Source organism: Pan troglodytes, chromosome 13 (genome assembly GCF_028858775.2).
Source record: "Pan troglodytes isolate AG18354 chromosome 13, NHGRI_mPanTro3-v2.0_pri, whole genome shotgun sequence".
In the NCBI taxonomy this organism is placed as follows: domain Eukaryota; kingdom Metazoa; phylum Chordata; class Mammalia; order Primates; family Hominidae; genus Pan; species Pan troglodytes.
Window position 1 is genome coordinate 64,537,196 of NC_072411.2, and position 20,580 is coordinate 64,557,775.

Genomic DNA, 20,580 nt, shown 5'->3' on the forward strand with positions numbered 1-20,580 from the left:
TGTCATTATGTGATTGTATTGATATGCATATAGCATTTAGTAAAAATAGAAAACGAATTTGCTGCTTAATTAAAAATTCCACACTTTTCCTTTCAAGAAACACACACTCTTATTTTGTATTTATTATATACATAGCATACAACATGCTTGAAGTAGTCAATAGCTTGTAAAATGTTTTTATTTTTTCCTCATCATTGACCAGAATCAGGGATGTCCAATCTTTTGGCTTCTCTGGGCCACATTGGAAGAAGAATAATTGTCTTGGGCCACACATTAAGTACACTAACACTAATGATAGCCGATGAGCTAAAAAAAAATGCAAAAAAATCTCATAATGTTCTAAGAAAGTTTACAAATTTGTCTGGGTCACATTCGAAGTCATCCTGACCCACATGCAGCTCACGGGCTGAGGGCTATACAAGCTTGGACTAGATAATAGAATATATTTATTCGACCAGAGACAACTAGAAAACATAATCTAAGATCTCAAAACTCAAAGTCTGTATTTAATCAAAGGCCCTTGAAGACAATGATCTTATTTACATGTTTTTATATCAGCCAGAGTACATGACATTTGACTTATATTTAGCAAACAATGACAAATATTGAATCCATAATTACCCTAATGACAATTCTTATAGCTTCCAGATATATTGTCATTTCAATTTGCGTATTTAAATATTATTTACAGACTAAACTCAGAATATGGGAAAAACATTGGATAGGAATTTCTGTTTTGCTGAACCAAGCTTGCTGGTATTCTATAAATAACAACAAGATAATGGAAGCAAAATTAATGTTCTATTAAATTGGAATTGCTCAGAAGCAATTTTGTACTCCTGCATTACATCCCAAATTTAATCTGGAATTTTGTGATTACCATTATTTGGCAATTCAAGATGAATTCAATATAGTTTTATTGAGGTTTATATGATATATAAGTTGGTTTAGATCCAAAATGAAGTTTAGGAGAACACGTTAATCACACTCTAGAGGTATGGAAAGAAGTTAGCCAGCTTGCTTTAGGCAGACAGTAAGGGGAGGGTCCCTGGAGAACCACCAACCCGCCCCACAAGTTCTTACACCAGATGTTTTGTGCAGATAAGGGAATTTGCACAGGAAGATTGCCCAAACATGCCCGCAGTGGCCTAAGGGGCCACATGTGCACTAGGGGGATTAGGTGGAGCCACCGGGAATTAGTGCCTTATGCAAACAGGGGACCCAGCCCCATCAGCTTAGATATATAGAAGCCCTTGTATTCAACTGAAAAGGAGGGCAACCAGGAACCTACTTTCAGGATTTCTCTTTTTGCTGAGAGCTTTCCTTTCACTTAATAAATTCTACTCCACTCACTCTTCAAGCCTCCGCATGCCTACTTCTTCCTGGTTGTAAGACAAGAAGCCAGACCTAGCTGAGCTAAAGAGCAAGAAATCCTGTGTCATTTTGGGAGCTCGCACAGGATGCCTGGAGGGTGAGTAAATGAGACCCAAAACCTTTCACTTTCACTTCTGAGACTTCTAGTCCTCAGACTTTTTCTGAAGGCTGATGCAGCACCAAACCTCTTGTGAGCCAATTAAGAATAAATGGCGCAGCTACAGAGGACAGGATGCTAGATAGGACCCCAACAACACCCCTGCGCATCACTCTCAGGGCTTGGGAATGTCAGCCTCGTTGCAATCCAGACTTTTCTATGGCATTTTCTTTCTTTTTCAGGGCTGTCATGGCACCTCTTTTTAAATAATGTTAAGGGTGCTGCTGCAAACTGCAGAGATATTATTATGTAGAATGAGCATTTGGCCAAGCCACCAGATATGCAATTCAGGATAATGTGATTTCCATCTGTTCTTAGAGGCATCCCTCAGCTCCACCCAATGGCCACAGGTATGCACTCCCTGCTCCAACCTCCCCTCCCAGCTGGGGTGCATGGCTGTGTCTGCCACACACATATGCTGCATTCAGTGACCACGCAGGACAGGAATAAGCTGTGGCTGCTTCCCGGGTACCAAGGCAATCTCGGGGGCCAAGGCCCTCATGCAGCCTGTTGGCCAGCATTTCCCACTCTCCGACCCATCCTGCCATGAACCTGTGGAGCCTTTCCTCCTCTGGTTGAGCCAAGAGGGTACAAAGATTAAGAGTTTCTCTCCCTGGTGGAGAAACACATTTGCATAGAGCTAGAGGTTTTTCCCCCAGGCATTGTCCCCACCCTGCACTTAAACTGTTTATTTTTCTTTTTCCCACAGTGCCAGGAGTTAACACAGCCCTGCGGATATGGGCAGCTTTTCTATGCAAGAGGTTTTTTTGTTTCCTTTGAGAGGCATTTTACTAGGCCAGGACCCCAATTCACGGGACTCTCTTTCCTCTCCCTTGTTTGAGGGGGACCCAGCTCCACAGCTTTACCTTAGCATGACTGATTCCTGCCAACTAGGCCCCCTCCCATTTCATAGATAGAGGTCATGCTAGTATCTATGACATAGACAAGGTATAGGGAACTCTAAAGTTACCAACAGCAGGAAGGAGTCTGCGTGTAGGTAAATGTGGATAATTCCCACCCACTAGGCCTCCCCGTTAACATGGGTGAAAAGTTGCATTGGCATTCATGGGTGGCACCCTGCCAAGGTTGCCAGGACTCGGGGATATAAGGACAGAAGAAAGAATGGGACACCATTATTTCTCTCCCTCACGTACCCCAGCTATTTGCTAGGAAGAGAAAGGACCTAGGGATGCCTTTTTCCCCTCTTTCTAGATGGGTAGCCATTCATCTTCAGTCTGTACTTCTCTCAAATGCCTCCTGAATCACTGGGATTCCTTTGGGGAAAAAAGCCTTCTTTTTCCTCGAACTCTGTCTTCTCTTCGTGGATGGGTAATTGTGTCCTGTACTACAGGACACTTCCCTTAGATGCATCCTCAAACGGGGAAAAGTTAAGATCCCCAAACTTTAAACTGCTTAGCTTAAATGAGCTCAGGGGAAGGGAACCCAGAAGCCTGACATGCCCCGAAAAGGGCAAAAGTTCTTACCAGTCAGACTTCTGGCCTCCCTCTCCCTATGCAAACCAGTTGAATGAATGATAAAATTACTGCTTATATCCTCTGTAAAGTTTTGATTAATGGAAAAAAGGATTTGTGCCTTGTCTTAAGCTGTAGCCAATCTGGTACACTTTGTGTGTCTTTCTGTATGGTTCTGTCATAAAGAGGGGTACTTCAGGCTAGAACGTGGGCCTAGGCTCCCATAAGCCTGCTGTTTAAGCCAGCCTAGCAAATTGGTCAGTAACAAACTTTGCTGCAAGTCTCCATCTTGTTTTATGTCTTTGGGAGCTTGACCTTGTAACCACGTGGCAGTACTCTCTTTTGGTCTTTGCCATTTTAATGGCCACATGGTATCAATCCTGGCTTAGGGAATGAGTACTTTCTGGTTAATACCTTTGCGACTTTTACCATTTGGTGATTATCTTCCCCTCCATGAACAACTTCTAGCTTCCTTTCTTAAATCTTCCTTTCCCTGAGCTACCTATAAAGATTCCAGATTTTGTAAAAACTGTTTTCCACCTCTGAAAATACTTTGAACACCTTGAACACTAAGGTTAAGTCATAACCTTAGTTGAGGCTTATTGGCTTCACCTGTGAGATTAATTTTGGTAAAGCTCAAAAGCCAGAAATATTGGCCGCTTTGCATGGCTAAAATCAGGTAATAAGGAATTTAAAAGGATTTCCTTAAAGTGTACTCAGTTTAATTAAAAATGGATCTCCAAGCTATAGATATATCTAAAAGGACTCTATGTTTTTCTCTTCTTGGATCTTGTTTTTTTTTTTTGGAAAAGGTTTTTTTCTCAGTCAACTGTATTACTTTTCTCCATTTTGTCTTGCCACTCTTAATGCACAAGTCAGAGGCCCTAAGATAACTTCTGATGGCCTGGGATGCCTGGGTAAAAACAGAGAAGGTGCCACAGACTCCATTTTGGGAAAAAAAATATTTGTTTTCCTCATGGAACCCCAGGAATTAAAAGCAAATAGGTCCCTCTCAAAATTTGTTTTTGTCTTCCAGGTATGCCTGCTTTTTGGCCTGGGAAACTACATGTTTCCTTAGCCCTGCTTCTTGGAGAGCTGTACCCTGAGTCCAATAATTTCAATTAGGAGATAGGCAAAAGAAAAATCTTACAACTATTGGATCTTCTTCTGTCTGTGTAATCATATATGTGTTAGATGTGTGATGGTTATATAGAAATAGAGCTCTAATTAATTGGCTTAAAGAAAAATAAGCACTTAGATCAAATATTTTTTGAAGGAAAAATAAAAGCTATAATGCCTTTTAGTTCATGTGACTTTAATCTTTGAGAAATAAAAGTCTTAAAGATTATTGGTAAAATACAAATGTCTTCAAAATGTAAATATGTGGTCGAAAGTATGCAGGTCAGATACTAGGTTTGCTAAATGTTTTAAGGTTATAAGCTGCTTCTTTGGCCTTTGAGAACTGCTCAACTTGCCTGCTTTACAATTTGGTAAGGCCTAGGGACCTATGGAATTAACCACGTTGCTAACTATGCTGGAGTCAGAACTTATCTGTGCCTAGTACATTATTAAAATAACTTACCAGGTTTTACACTAAAATTAAAAATTGCTAAGAGTTGCCATCATAACATGTAATTGAGACTACTGAAAATAGATTTATATACAAGCTGTGTAAGGAAAGTAAAATGCGTTTTTAGTAAAAGGTTATAAGAAGGCACGAGAATATAAATTTTTGCTTAGGGTTAGAGAATAGTTTTGAAATAGAAAAGATAAAGCTGAAGGTTTAAACAAATGGTGGAAGATTTGTAAAAAAGAAACTTGCAAAAGAAATTCTGTGTGTGAACATATTTACCAACTTCAAAAAGGTACTATATAGTTTTTCCATAAACTGAGTATTGAAATAAAAGCACAACAAGGTTTTCTTAAGGTATCGATCTGTTCTTTAACAAAGATTTGCAAAGGGTTATAAAAGGTTTACAAGAATCTCACTGCAAGGTCAAACTGGTTAAGATGAGATAGAATTATGTTTAAGGTTTCATTTAAAAATTGGGGTTGATATTAATAGTAGACTAATGCAAGGGTAAAATTTGGCTTTCTGTCTCTTGAACAAGATTTTCATGTAATAGTAAAGGATAATAAGAGGTTTTTGGCCTTTCTTAAAATTTTTGAGTCATCATTTTGGCTAAATAACTTAGGGTAATCTGGAATTCTATTTCATAATATACAGTGTTGTGAACCTTTACTCTTTTGGTAGGCTTCACAAAATCAAACTTCAGTTTCAATGTTGTCTTTCCTGACCCCTAACTTTTAGATGCTAGAGAGGGCCCCTGGAGCATCCAAAAGATAGGTAAACAGGATTATTTGACATTTTTTAGTTATTTCCAAAGTGATGTTTTATCTTCTTTAGGTTATATTTTAGTGAACAATAAGTGTATATGTTCCAAAATTGTATGGGATGTCTAAAATTCTAATGTCTGAGTATATGCTATCAATCATAATAAAGGTTATTATGTTAACCTATTGTAAACTACAGAAATAACCAAATTTCTTTGTCAATCATGTTTTTGACTGTAACTATCCTGGGTATTTTGTCATTCACACACAATCATTGTCTTGCTTTGATCCTTTCCAAAAAATGGTTTATAATCAGATATAGGACTTGGACAGGAGCTCTGAAACACAAGTTTCTGATATCTTTGGAGATTGTGGCATTGGAATAGAGGGAAGCATATGGGACTCATGAAGAGCTGAAATGCTCATGAATATCAAGCAGAACAAGAGTTAACTGAATGGACTGAACTAATAGAAAACTGAATTAATCATTTAACTTTTTACTTAAAATGTTGTTGATCCTTGTTTTGTTTTTCAGAGTCAAGGAAATTTATTTTGAACTATTAAGAGCCTTTAATAATTGAGTAAGCTATACTCCTGTGAACAAAATTTTGAGCATATTTGTTTCTTTCTGCCTGGCTTCTCCAGAGTTTGTAAACTATTTGTGAGTATTCTTAACTTACAGCAATATATTTATTTGCATCAGTGCAGTAAGAATCCATTTTCTTTTTATAACAGGTCACAATTGGAGAAACTGGTTGTTTTACCAAGGCTTTGACTGGAAGGATGTGCTTCCCTTTAAGGAATCAAGCATGACCTGCAGAACCAATTAAAGCTCCTTAGGAACTTTGGCCTCATACCTTGTCTAAACAGTCCCCGTACAGGGTTCCTAACCTGTGGTGAGTAAAGAATGTCACTTTCTAACAGGCCCAGGAGCCCTATGTTCTGGGGACCTCAAGAAGAGAGGAATTTGCCCAAATCATAGGTATTTCAGAGTACAAATCCATGGCTGGGCTAGGCTTTAAAAGGCCTTACCTGAGATTCCTTGTAGAACAGAGTTCTATTAAAGCCAATTTAAAAGCCTATGTTAAATATAATTATTCTTGCTGTACTTTATGCAGATAATCAAGCCAAGTATAAGACATAAGTTTATTTTACAAAGAACTCAGTCCTATCATGATTTGTTTTTGACAAAAATGAGGACTGGAGGGAGAAAAATTGTTTCAAAACTTAACATACACTTGTGATTCAATTCTAATCTCATCAGTTGTTTTCAAGTTTTTGCCAACATTTTAGACTAATCCTGCTTATTCCTGTGAACAAACCAGTGATACCCAGCTGCAGCTCAGAAGAAACAAAAGGGATGGATAATGTAAAAATCTGGATCAATATTTTAATTCTGGGCAATTATCCTCCAAATCCTGGAGGTTTTTTTGTTTGGGAAAATAAGACCAAGGGAGTCAACCAAAGCTAAGTCCCATGCATCCAAATCTTAGCAGGGATACCTATAGCCACCAGTTATCTGGGCATGTCAGCAATCTTGGGATTGTGGAGCTGTCCTTACCCCCTTGATTCATTTTGATATACAGCTTCTGAGAACCCAAATTGCTTCTTCTTGCTAAAAGGCCATTAAACTTCAAATGGCAATGCAGATGAAACCATGCATGGATGTGTCATTCTTCCACGGACCCTTAAACAGACCTCAGGAGGAGCCCTAACTGCCACTTTCCCAAAACAGAACTCCCTGTCAGCAGGAAGGAGTTTAGAATGGTGATTGTCTACTTTCCCCAACAGCCGTTGGGGGTCTCCACTCCTGAGGAAGGGAATGAAAGGAGTTAGCTTTCTTTAGGCAGACAGTAAGGAAAGGTCCCCAGAGAACCTCTGACCAGCCCCACAAGTGCTTACACCAGATGTTTTGTGCAGATAAGAGAACTTACACAGTTCTCTTAAGCATGCCTGCAGTGGACTAAGGGCCCGCATGCACACTGGGGGGATGGAGGGGAGCCACCTGGAATTCATGCCTTATACAAATATGGAACCCAGCCCCGTCAGCTTAGATATATAGAAGCCTTTGTATTCAACTGAGAAGGGGGGAAACTGGGAACCCGCTTTCAGAGCCCCTCTCTCTTTGCTGAGAGCTTTCCTTTCACTTAAAAAATTCTACTCCACTCATTCTTTGAGTATTCATGTGCCTACTTTTTCCTGGTCATGAGACAAGAACCCAGACCTAGCTGAGCTAAGGAGCAAAAAATCCTGCATTAGTATTGTGAATTTTGTTTTTAGTAATTTCAAGAGTGAAGAATCAATGAGTCTTTATACAAATAATTGTTGAAAATTTGCCTTTTTAAGTATAATTTTAAAACCATGAAATTATTATTCAAAAGTACTGCTATATATAAAACCACTTTTAGTTTGTTGTTGTATCTGAAAGACTTTTCAAATCATATCACTGAAGAAATTCAGGACTAAATTTATCCAATTTGAAGGAAACTACAGAACATGTTAAGATATTTTGTACTAATATCTACGGCCATACCACCCTGAGTACATGCGATCTCATCTGATCTCAGAAATGCAACAGAGTTGGTCCTGGTTAGTACTTGGATGGGAGAAACTTTGTACTCTTAAGCCTGAGATGACAAATAATTTTAAACATTAGCTAAGAAGATAAAGTCAATGTTATTTCCTCATTAAAATTTCTTCATTACAAATCAGCCCGCATTCCTAAAGAAGTACTAAATCATAAATACTTGTTTTGGATTTATGTCAAAAATAAGCATAAATTGAGAAACACTGAGTCACAATGAAGAGATAATGAACCAGTTCATAATGAACAAAATTCAATATAAGTAAAAGGCCATAATCTTTCAGTTCTTCTTTAAGTCAGTAATATCAGGGTGGTTTTGCTTTTTCTGTAACTGTGCAGCATACGACCAACAAAAACCCCCATCCCACTATTCTAATCTGAAATCAGCATAAAGTAGATGGTATATAAATTTAAACAAGAGACCGTGCTGGAAATGAACCTCCATGGCAATGATAGCTTTGTAGGCTTTTTGAAGAGTTAACTAACCATTCAGATTAGGACATTTGGTGTCACAGTCAAATGTTACAAGTATGTCCAACTGCCACAGTAACTCCTGAGGAGATTTAGGGGACAAATGGGGAAACAGAACAGAATCATAAAGAGGATATATTTTAGAGAATGAGAACTTCACTTTTGGAATCAAATTACCTCAGTTTGAAGGCTATGTCCATCATTTACTATAAGACCTAAGCAAGTTGCTTCCACTCTCTAAGCTTAATTTCTTCTCTATGAAATGCAGATGGATAATAACGGCACAATCTCACAGTGCTGTCATATAGATTAAAATTGAGAATCCACTAAACCATTTACCACTGAGCCTGGCACATATTAAATGCTCAATCAATGTCAGAAATTATGAAAGTTACCATAATTCTATTTTCATGACAATAATATACTTACATGAATCCTAAATGTTGGGAATCTATTATGGCTCTAAAGTCTACATATACTTAAAGATTATATGGCTTTTTTAATATTCAGAAATTTCTTTCTTGTGACCTAAGTTATTGTGTGATTAAATCTGAACTAATTTTCTTGAGTACTTTCCTTAGTAAAGCTACAGGAAATTATACCTGTGGACTAATAGTAAATTTTTTCTCATCTTCTGTTGCGCAGATTAATACCTTCTGGCTCATTAAGGTCCCTTCACACATCTTATTTCCTGATTATCTCAAAATGGGTTTCCACTGAATTCACCAGACATTCCTCTTATGTAATAAAGGCCAACTTATAGAACTATTTGGTCATAGTACGACAAATACTAAGTTTAAAGGAAATGTAAACTATTGTTACTTTCATAATATGGCCTTGTAGCATTTATTAAATTAGCATGTGTAAATGCTATATACTGTTATGTAGTGTTTCTCCAAGTAATTTATAATGTCTTGAGTATCTATACTAGGTTTTATATTTCTGTGTTTCTAGAATCTACCCACCGCCCAATGTGGACTCTGTGTGTGTGTGGGGGAGGGTGGGGGTGTGCACGTGTGTGTGGTTAATGCTGTTAATTTGAATTCCTATCTTCATCTCTGCAATGGGCCACTGCTGTTTGATTCTCCTGCTTTACAGGCTTGCTTCTCCCTCTGCATTTTTCTGGTGTGACTGTCAGTCAAGGGGCTATACTTTTTCCTCCACAAGATGATCACATGGCCCAAGATGGTCAATAAGAGTCTTCTTTTTCTGGGAATAATATGGACACTGGAAGAAAGAAGGTCCTTCTCCCCAAATTACTGACTGTGAGCATTAGGTGAGACAGGAGAGTCTGAGGAACTTTCTGCTATTAGGTGGGGAGTGCAGTCAACACAGAAGCAAGGGAGAGAATGTCACTAGTTACACAAAAATGTATATAGCTCACCCCAAAGCAGATCTTTCTCTGTACCTTTCAGTAATATGGCCCAATAAACTTCCCCTCTTCCTTTCATTTTTTTGCTTAAAGTGGTTTGAGTTGGATTTCTGTTACTTGCATTCTGTTACAGTATTGACTGATACAATGGCCAATAAAGATTTGAAATCCACGGTACCATCTTCTTTAACTATTTGGATACTCATACTTATCCAGGGAGAGTGGTCTAATACAAAACTTGTCAAAGCTGAACATGGCAACAAAATAATATGTTTCATCCTAAAAATTGGCACAATATTTGAACTAAACTAGCCTCAGGAATAACAAAATCTTAGAATAGTGCAAAAGTGTGGTTCACTTTTATTTAAAAGGGGGCAAATATAACCAATAATTTGATCTTCAATTGAGAAGTGCAACTGCTTGGTAAAAGGAGACCTTACCTTTGTTCTCCGCCCAAATTTTCTTACAATTCATTGTTTACTCTCCACCACTCCATTGGAATTTGGTAGAAATGGCCAGCCAAGGGCTTGCCTCCCTGAGATGTACACTACTGCACATCAGCCTTTACTGGCTGGACTGTAGTGCAGGAAAAAAAAACACACACATCTTCTGAGAATTATTTTCTCTTTTCTCCAAATAAATAAAGAAGGTGAGATGAAATATGGCAAAATGAAATATGACATGATGCATTCCAGAAGACCAATAAGGCCAAAAGAGGTCTATGGATCCAAAATAACAGCAAGAATTGAAGTCTTGCCTAACAAAAGATTTCAGAAGGAAGGCATTTGCTTTGGAGATTTTTGACTGCAGACTTACTCTTGCTTAATCCCACCCAATACCCTCAGTGGTTCATTTGAATCTTTTAAGATGCTACTATGTGTCATATAATTATACCAGGCACTGGTCATACAAACACCTCATGCTGCATTCATTCTTTGGTACCTAGAGATTCCCACATGTGTTTCACTCCAGATTTTTATTCCTTATTTTGGAAACTTCTCACCTTCAAAACGCACTTAAGGGTTTATATTCCCCAAACACTATCCCAAACTCCCAATGTAGGTAAGGTTTCCTCTCTCAGCACCATCTGCACACACAGTGTTTACCCATAGAAAAATACTTTACATTGCACTGTAAAGCCAATGTACTGTACTTGTCTACCTCCTTCGAGACTCAAAGGCAGAGATTTGCCTTTTAATTCTGAATTCCCAGCACCTAGCACTGTGTGTGTTTATACATTATATATGGATATACATGATACATTATATATAATATACATATGATATACATTATATGTTACATACAATACATATAATATATACATTATATGTTACATACAATACATATAATATATTATATACATTATATGTTACATACAATACATATAATATATTATATACATTATATGTTATATACAATATAATATATATTATGTATGTTATATATACACATACTATGTATATATGTATTATATTCAGCACATATAATATATAACATGTATATTATATATACACACATAATACGTATATTATATATACACATAATATGTAATATATAGTATATAGTATATAATGTATATATTATATATTATATATTATATATAATACATGTCAATACATGCTTTTGAATGAATAAACAAATACATGAATGACCAACGAATGAATGAATGAATGACCACATAGTCCCTGTGTTGAAGAAGGTGACTCTAACTGAGGAGGCAAATAACTAATTGCCTAATTCTAATTTAACGTGTAATAGAGATAAGATCCAAGTGGTGAGCCAGAACAACAGGAGCAGCGATTATTCTTTTCATCTATGCCTTTTTCTCTTGATGACTACTCTATTGTTTGTGCACTGTAGAGTGTTTAAAATTTATTGTTGAATAATCTATAAGCAAAATCTTGACTTCTTTTGAAGAAAGAAATATCATACAAATCTATTACGTGAATAAAATAAGAAAGAACATTGGATTAAGGAAATACTGCTGGCTGCCTACAGCAAACATGTTGAAAATTTCCTGACAAAGAGATCTCCATGTAGGCCTAAAGAAAATAAAAAGACAAGTAAAGTCTTTTGGTTATTACCGAGTTGTTTTTGGTGACCAGAGGACAACTAATGTTAAAAGTAGTGAATATGGAAATTTCAAAGATAGCTGCAATTAGGAAACTTCACAAATACAAAATGAAGTATATAATCCTATAAATGAGTTATTGAAGAGCTCTGCTTTCAAGTGCTTGAATAAAATTTCCAGAGGCTATGCCTGCCGGAGGAAGTTCTTGGTATTTGATCTCTACATTGTTTGGTTTGACATGTGGACAATTGGAAGGTTTGTCACTAAGAGCTAAAAGGGGCCCCTACAAAGAAGATAAAGCATTCCTACTGATGCCTTTTTTCCCAGTTTCTGGTCTCAGCCTTTATTCAATCCCTTATTATTTCTAGCAAGGACCATAGCAACTTAAGTGTTTCACCTGACTCCAGAATTTCCTCCCATTCATTGTATTTTTTACACTGTAAAAAAAGAGAGAACTTTTATAAAATATGATCAAATTCTGATCTTCCAGCAGTTTGAAAAAGGCTTTTGCCTGTATCATACCTCTCCAGTTGGGGTACTTTGGAGAGTGGGAGGGGGATACTCCACAATTTGTGGGAAGCATAAGAAGCTTTAGGAAAACTCTGGGGTCTTTCTGTGGGCCTCAGATTCACTCAGTGGTAAGTAGTCATCTTAGTCCATTTGGGCTGCTAAAATAAAATATTCATCAACTGGGTAGCTTACAAACAAGAGAAATGTATTGTCCACAGTTATGGCGGCTGTGAAGTCCAAGATCAAGTTGCCAGCCTATTTAATGCCTGATGAGGGCTTGCTTCCTTGTTCATAAATAAGCTCCATCTTTTCATTGTAACCTCACAGTGCAGAAGGGGGCCAAAGAGCTCTCTGGGGCCTCTTTTACAAGGACACTAATCCCATTTATGAGAGCTCCACACTCATGACCTATTCTGAAAGGTCCCACCTCCAAATGCCATCATGCTGGTGATTATGTTTCAACACATAAATTTTGGTGGGTACACAAACATTAGGTCTATAATAATATTTTAAAACATTTTTAAATGTTAAAACAAATATTTCTATATTACAAAGCTAAATTTGAAAGTCACAGGGCTTTTAAAGATAAAGTGTGAGACCAAAAAAAATGCAAAGCTTTTGATGGAAACTGTTGCATTTTACTCAAACCCCCATGGCACTTATGTGAAAAGGTAGAAAAGTGTTATTTTGAAGGTAAATTTTCCAGACTAGCCTCTCGCCAGCTCAGAAAACCACTTGTTCTAACAAGTCATATGGACTTTACTGCTTTCATAACTTTGTTCTTGTGTTTTTTTCTACCTGGAATTCTTATCCCTTCCCTTGGCTAACTCTTCCATCCATTTATGCACTCATTTATTCAGCAAACATTTGATGAACTCCATTCTGCCAGGTGTTCTACTAAGGCCCTCGTGATGTAGGGATAAAGAGATCCTGCAGAGATGGTGAGGAGAGTTGGGGGATCATAGAAGAATATAAATAAACATAATAATGACCTGACATTGCTTGTTATGGTACGTAGTACTAGGATGGACACTTTCCACATTTCTATTTAATTCTTATATCAACTCTGAGAAGTAAGGTTTCCCAGTCCCGAAATTTGCCTTAATGTCACACAATAAATGCCACTTGCATTCATGGCCTACAATAAATGCCTGAAATAAAACACAATCCCGTTTGACTCTGATTTATGCTCTTAAAATTTACTGACTACGCAGTTTGATGTGACCATCTAGATCTGGCTTAAATGTTCAATCCTGTCTTTTTTTCTTCCCTGCAAATTCTTCCCTTATAGTAGAATAACTTTCTCCCTAATATTCTTTATTACCATGCATTTCATTATTGATATTTATATATATGTTTCCTGTCCCACTATCTGAGAAAGCCCCCAGAGCAGGTGCTTCTCAGATCTCTGTGTGTATCATGTTCTCCTGGCACAGTGGATCTGCTGAACATGGCAGCATAGGGTGTCCTCTGTGGTGGACCAAGCACATGAAAGACTTGCTGAGATCCCACATGGCTGCACACAGGCCTTAAGATGTGTTTTGTTCAGCCTAAAAAAGAGTTCAAGGCATTTTTTCATTTGTCAACTTTAAGAAATAAAGAGGTTATCTTAAATTCTGCATTTCCAGCTTCTCTTTTAAAATGGAAAGATTTGCAAGCATTCATTAATTGGTCAAGCATTTCTGCTTAACCACAGTTAGACAGAGCTGCATATCAGCTGTCTGCTTTAGATGGGGCCTGCACTCCACAGTTCGCCACAGTCCCCATTGCCATGCTGTGCTTCTCTTTAAATTTTATTCCCTTATGCATTGCAGGGCCCTGATCCTAATATTTCCAACTTTTCTTCTGTCTCCTCTTAAGTCTCTTGATTCCTATATATTCATATAATGGTAGGAATCTATAAATAATAAAACTTTTAAAGTAAAAACAATTGAAAGGAAAACACAAAGCTATCAAAATGATGTCAATAAAATGTGCGTAACAGTAAACTGTTCATTTACCCATTTTACTAAATATAAGTTAAGAAAAGTGAAATGCCAAGAAAAGAAAGCCTCTTCACTACATAAATATTAAAATATATAGAAAAAATGCTCTCAAGAATGGCGTGTATAATTTCTCATCTCAAATAAATATAGACTGCACAGGTTTATTTATAACTTGCTCATGGTCTTTTCATAGCTATTTCAGCTCACACATAAGAGGTTATCTGGAAACAGTACTATAGTGTGGTTTGTAGTGATTACAATTACAGAAAAACTTCATTAATTCAAAAACTTCAATGCTTGGGATAAAGAATGGGGGCAAGCTTGGCTTTATATTATAGAGAGTTTATGCAAAGATTTGCTAAGCAAATATACCGAGTAAATTGTTTGTAAAAGAACCGCTTGCTTGACAAATTTTAAAGTCATGAATTCCCAACAATGTAAGTGCATTGTAAGCAAAAGCTACGTACTGCTTAGGTTGGTATATTGATATAATAAGTAGAAATCATTTTTATCTACTCTCTGAAGCAGTACGCCTGCTAGCTTTTCATCCTAGTTCAAGTTGCAGTATTTATTTGAAAACAATAAGATATTGTTCCAATAAAATGTGGTGTTCCACTGACTTTTCATCATGTCAGACAGCTCTTTTCCCCAAGTTAACTGACTTAGATCTGACTCTATTTAGTAGAGTAAGTGCAAAAGGATACCACAGTTCAGAGCAAATGCTAATTAGTCCCCTAAAGCTTCAATAGACACATCCATTATATTAAAAAACCATGTTTTAATAATGTGAGAGTTGGCAGCCAAACACTAAGTGTCCAAACACGACGAATAGCAGGTTAACCACCTCTACGAAAGTGGGAGCAACCATGCCATGTTAGCCCATTTTTGCTTAGTCTTGTAATATATAAAATCATAGTATACAACTTTATTAATCTGTTATATTAGAGAGTTACCCAACATCTCAAGATAAATAGGAGTACAAAGAAAAAATGTCTTACCTCTACCGATAGTCATTTACAAGAAAAAGAATATGTTTCATGGTGCAGAAACAAACCTCTAAAACAGTTGAAATTGATAAGAAAATTGTGTCCTACCTGGGTCACTTTCTCGGTCACATTGTGTGTTCGATCTTTAACCTTGGGTGCAATAATGGTTTTATCTGAAGAAGGAGGTGATGAATTCTTTTTCTCAGTTTTGACCTCTGAAAAATTCAGAGTGAGCTGTGGAATCTTGTTAATGGTGCTGTATTTGTTGAGGTTTGAATCTGATGTGGATCCCAGGAGGCTTGACTTGATATGATTAAAAGGCCCTAAAAAAATGGAAAGTATGTGTAAGAGTAATATAAGAAGATATAGAAGAAAGAGACAGTTCTGAAATGCCCTGCTAATGATTCCTGACCAATATGATCCTGATTTGAGTGTGACTGAATGCAGCCAGCTGATACCTGGACACAGGGCTTAGGGTCACCTTGGGCCTCATGGAATGGCATGTGAGTATCTGAGAATAAGACTGGGTTCTAAGTGTGTACCCAGAGAGCAAATGGCAGATTTAGCTGTTAATTAGTTTCTTTCATTAAAAGCTAGAATAAAAGAAAAAACTACACTCTATGTTACTGGTCAAATTCTACCTTTAAAATTTCTTATAAATTTCATTTTGTAATTTGAGGATTATTTAAGAAGGATTTACCTATGGTTAAAGTCATATTGGCCATGAAATTTCCAAATGGATTGTTTACCCTGCTCCAATTTGTGTTACTCCCCTGTCTATGTCACTGAGGAGTGACAAGCCATCTAGGCTCTTCATATGTTTCCACTACCTATATGAGATGCTCCACAGAGCTTCTGAAAGAGTTAAACCCAGATGAAGGAATTACAGATAAAGCTGCAGAGGGTGAAAGGCCATTTTTGTGTGAATGTGTGTACTCTATTGAAAACTCTTGGATCATATGTGGGATTTTTAGATCCTTTTTTTTCTTTCACTTATGTTTAAGTCTTGACCACTTTCTGAGAAAAAAAAAGGCGCTATTAAAAACCACAAAAGACTAATGCTCTGGCAAACATAACTTACAATACAAGTGACCACAGCTAGGTAATAGGGCATGTCTGGGGTTGATAGTACCTAGTCGCTTCTCAAAATCTTTCCTACAAAGATAACTTGGCAAGGTGGCAAGACTCCTGGTTTCTTTGTTGAGGGAGTAGACTGACCAGCTGTATCTTCCTTTGGGATGAATCTGTTGTCTGTTGCTTATGGAGAATCAGGAAATTCTCTGAGAAGTATCTCGTGTAATGAGCAATATTACGTACACTGTTATTTAGCTCTTAAAAATTAACAACAGGGAGAATTTTATAAAAATCGTGAGCTCCCTATTTTTGTGCCCCAGGAAGTGGTTAAAACATACAAATTCCATCAATAAACTTGTTAGGCAGCATAGTTGCTTTTGTTATATTTTTCCCTGTTCAAAATGACGTGAACCCATTTTCGGGATCAAAATGTACTTTAAGCATCAAGCAAGGTATAAACACTTAAAAATTAGACTTAAAGATTTTGCATTTTGGACAATAATCAATCAACTGGGGTCAGATATAATACTAAGAAATCAATGCTCATCATTTTGTTCATAGTCACTATGGGGGAAAATCACACTATACTTGTTCATAAAAGTTTACACTTGTTTATTATAAATGTTTGAAGTAATCTTAATAAATTTTCATGTATTTAACAAATACTGTGTTTCTTGAGTTGCATTTCTGTTGACTCCCTGAGTCTTATCCATGACGATGACCAAGTCCATCTAGAAGAAAAATGTCACGAGCTCTCCAGGAATTTATTGCCTCATATGTTCTCATTTGCGTATAGAACCTAACTCTCTTTACTATTTATACAAAGATAGAAATAAGAGCCAATAGTGGCAACAAATTCATCTAGCCTTCAGATAGTTCTCTGACAGAAACTCCGTTCTTCAGGTCTTTTTGGAAGTCTCCAGCCCACATCACTAATTTATTTTATTGTAATGCATACCAGGATAGTGTTTCCCTTTCTGCAGCATTCTATAGTTGAGTTCTAGGTTTTATATCTTAATATTTACAGTTTGTAAATTATGCTAGGATTTCAGATTTCTCAGATATTGTCTTTTCCCCAACTCTAATGTCCTATTTTCAATCCTTAGGTTATTTAACTAACAGGGATACTATTAAGAGATTATAGATAACAGAGATCAAATATATAGTTAAATTGTATTCAAAGCCCTTAAGCTCATCTTTCCACTCTCTTTTTTAATCATCCTCTCTATGCTGCATTTCTGTAGCAAATTGTCCACAGAGTTATTTAAAATTTGGCTAAATTCACGGATCATCGATGTCATCACAGATTCTACAATGTTAATAGACAGAAAGACACTGTTAATCTATTTTAATTGCCCTTGTGACCAGTGCCAATAAACTCCTCTGAATTGGCTACACTTATATAAGCATGTGATTTCAACTATGGTAGTATTTCACTCTGGGGGAGATTTGTGGGGGCATTTTTTGTTGTCACAATTATGAAAGAATTTCAATGTCACAATTTTCCTGCCTTAAAGAATTGCCTTACATGCCTCGAGGCCATTCATGAAGGTGAAAAGCCTGTTTATTCATGAACTGAGCTTTAAAACTAACTTTCACATATAAACACCACAGTGTGCTTTTTACATGATTTTAATATAAATTGAAATTTCCAGAGCTACAATTTCCATGTAGAGGTAAGAATATATATTGTTTTATTCAGAACTTTATCAGAAATTGTCCATCATTTTGGAAAATTATGCCACTTAGAGCTACACTCCTCATGGCATTTGAGTAGCCAATAGAATATTTCAGAATTTAGTTTACAATCTGTGTTTGGATCTGTTATTTGCAAATATGTAAGCTAAGAGATTTGAGTCTTCTTTATCAGTGTTGGAACCAAATATTATTAAATTTTCAGAGAATTACCAAAATCACACTAATACAAGTTCCTTCAAAAATATTTTATATAAATATCTTCCTATATATGTAAAATGATATGATACTATGAAAAGGAACCTATCTCTTAAAAATGAAACACTTGTAATTATTATTTGTCTTTGGGTTGGCTGTTGGTTTTCAGTCTCATTCTCAAAACTCCCTGGAGATCTGCCACAACTTCTCTATAATGTCTCAATTGCCATTTCATTTTCCATTCCATCTTCAATTTCTCACTACATAACAAAGCATGTTTGCAGGATCTTTTTTTATGTATTAGAGGATGAATACATGCCCTGATATCTAGTGGGATTTCTTTCTTCTGTGCAATTCACTACTATTGCATTATATCACGGAAGGTATCATTTTGACACTACTATTAAAAGCAAGAGCTAGCTCATTTATAAGAATACCATACTTCCTTATTTTCTCTTCAGTTTATATTGGTATATTAATCATAATTAAATTTTAGTTACTTCCCATTTTTAAAATTCATGTATAAATAAGTCTGATATAATTCTTGACTCCAATGGTGGTTTTGATTATGCTGCCCATTTATCCTCCTGCTGTACCATTTTATCTGGTACCTGTATGGAATATTTTCTCATGTACTTAATGCTTTTAAAACCAAGTTTTCTTCATATGTCTGATTATTGCGTTATGTTTTCTAGTGCAGTTATATTTGAACACTAACATATTGAAATAAATATTTTATTGTAAACTGCTTTTCTTTTATTTCTCCTGTATATTACCGTTAGGGAATCATGTTGATATTTTAGAAATAGGTTAAATTATCTCTGAGTTCCATTTCAGGATAGGAAAATGAGTATAACAAAATATTTATTGAGACAAGGAGACATTGGATCTGATATGATTGAGAAACTGGTTGATAAAATGTCATACTCAAATTTGGCCTCAGAATTTGCAACTTCATTGCATTCACTATTTTAGTTCCATTATTTGCAGGTAGAAAAATCTTCTAAACTCTTATTCTATTCTGGGTTTTTTTTTTTTTTTGGCTCTTAGTCTTAAATAGTTAATCCACATTTTCTTTTAATCTATATTTTAATTAATTCAGCAAAACTTAAAATATTACTTAAAATAACTTGTGCAAGCTACTTAGATAAGGCATTTAAAATTTATTTCATGCTGTATAAAAAAGATAATTATGCTTCTTTCTACTGATTTTAAAGCAGATGTTTAAATGCAGAAGACTTCTGGAGCCTTCAAGATGATCAGTGTTGGCTTAGATTCCTCTAAGCCCATCTAAATGCAAATGAAAAAAATTTCAACATTTTAACTAAGGTAGGTATTAATAATATCCTTATTTCACCAATTGTAAACCTAAGTGGACAGAATATGAGGCCAGAAAAGAATAAGAATAAAGGACCAGAATGCAGGGTTTCCTACCTCCTAAGTCTATATTCAGAGAGGCCTTGGTTGAGGATTTAAAGGTGAAAGGCAGCCTCACTGAGAGTGATCATGAACAGATGGGATTTAGGATTCTAATGAAAGAAAGGAGAATAACCTGAAAAACAAAGTAAATAAATTTAAAGGAAATGAATTGGCAGAAATAGAGGGAAATAAGAGATTCAATAGAAAGTCATGTAAAACGCAGAAGCACAGAGGTGGACTTGATGTTCTTCAGAGAAGCATTTGCAAGATGGATGACCAGGTTACATTTTTCAATATATTAGGAGAAGGTGGAAAACAGGTAACCAGGTAGACTAAACCAACAGCTGGAGAGTGCTTTAATATATTTCAAGGGTCTGATTAAACATAAAGTAGGCCAATTTCCAACTACAAAGAAATACCTACATTTAGACATGAAGCTAGAGGCTAAAGCAACAACTGGGAAGAATTTTAAAGATATTTAAAATTTATACGATGAGGCTATTTAAATTTATCATGAGTTATGAGATGCTAAAGGAGAATATGTTTTTCTTTTAGATGGTGCTGGAAATATAGCTAAGGGCATCTGATAGATTAAAAAAATAATGCTACTTTAAAAAATCATTTTGGAGGGCCAAATGTGATAGGAAAGAAGGAAACCAAACAGACAAAGGTTGTTTTTAAATCATCAGGTATTTGTACAATATATCTTAGGGCACTGAGTTTATTTAGCTAAAGTTTAATAAAACCCAAATTCCTCAAGTGACTTAACATGAAAGAAGATGCAAATGCAGTGTTTAATAATTAAACTTTGTAAAAGAACACTGTCAATAAGTATAAGGCAACCAGTTTAGCACTTAGAAAAATGCATAAGAAGTAAT

General features: G+C 36.1%; 1 protein-coding gene across 5 annotated transcripts in view; it reads right to left on the reverse strand.

The window, feature by feature from the left end:
- The window catches only part of KCNH7 (potassium voltage-gated channel subfamily H member 7), a 478,895-nt gene that overhangs the window by 122,008 nt on the left and 336,307 nt on the right, over positions 1-20,580 (reverse strand). For all 5 annotated transcript variants that reach the window (XM_009443595.4, XM_054679079.1, XM_063790524.1 and 2 more), the window contains one exon: positions 15,425-15,639. In XM_009443595.4, the coding sequence (XP_009441870.1) occupies positions 15,425-15,639 (215 nt within the window). The remainder of the gene's footprint in view (positions 1-15,424; positions 15,640-20,580) is intronic.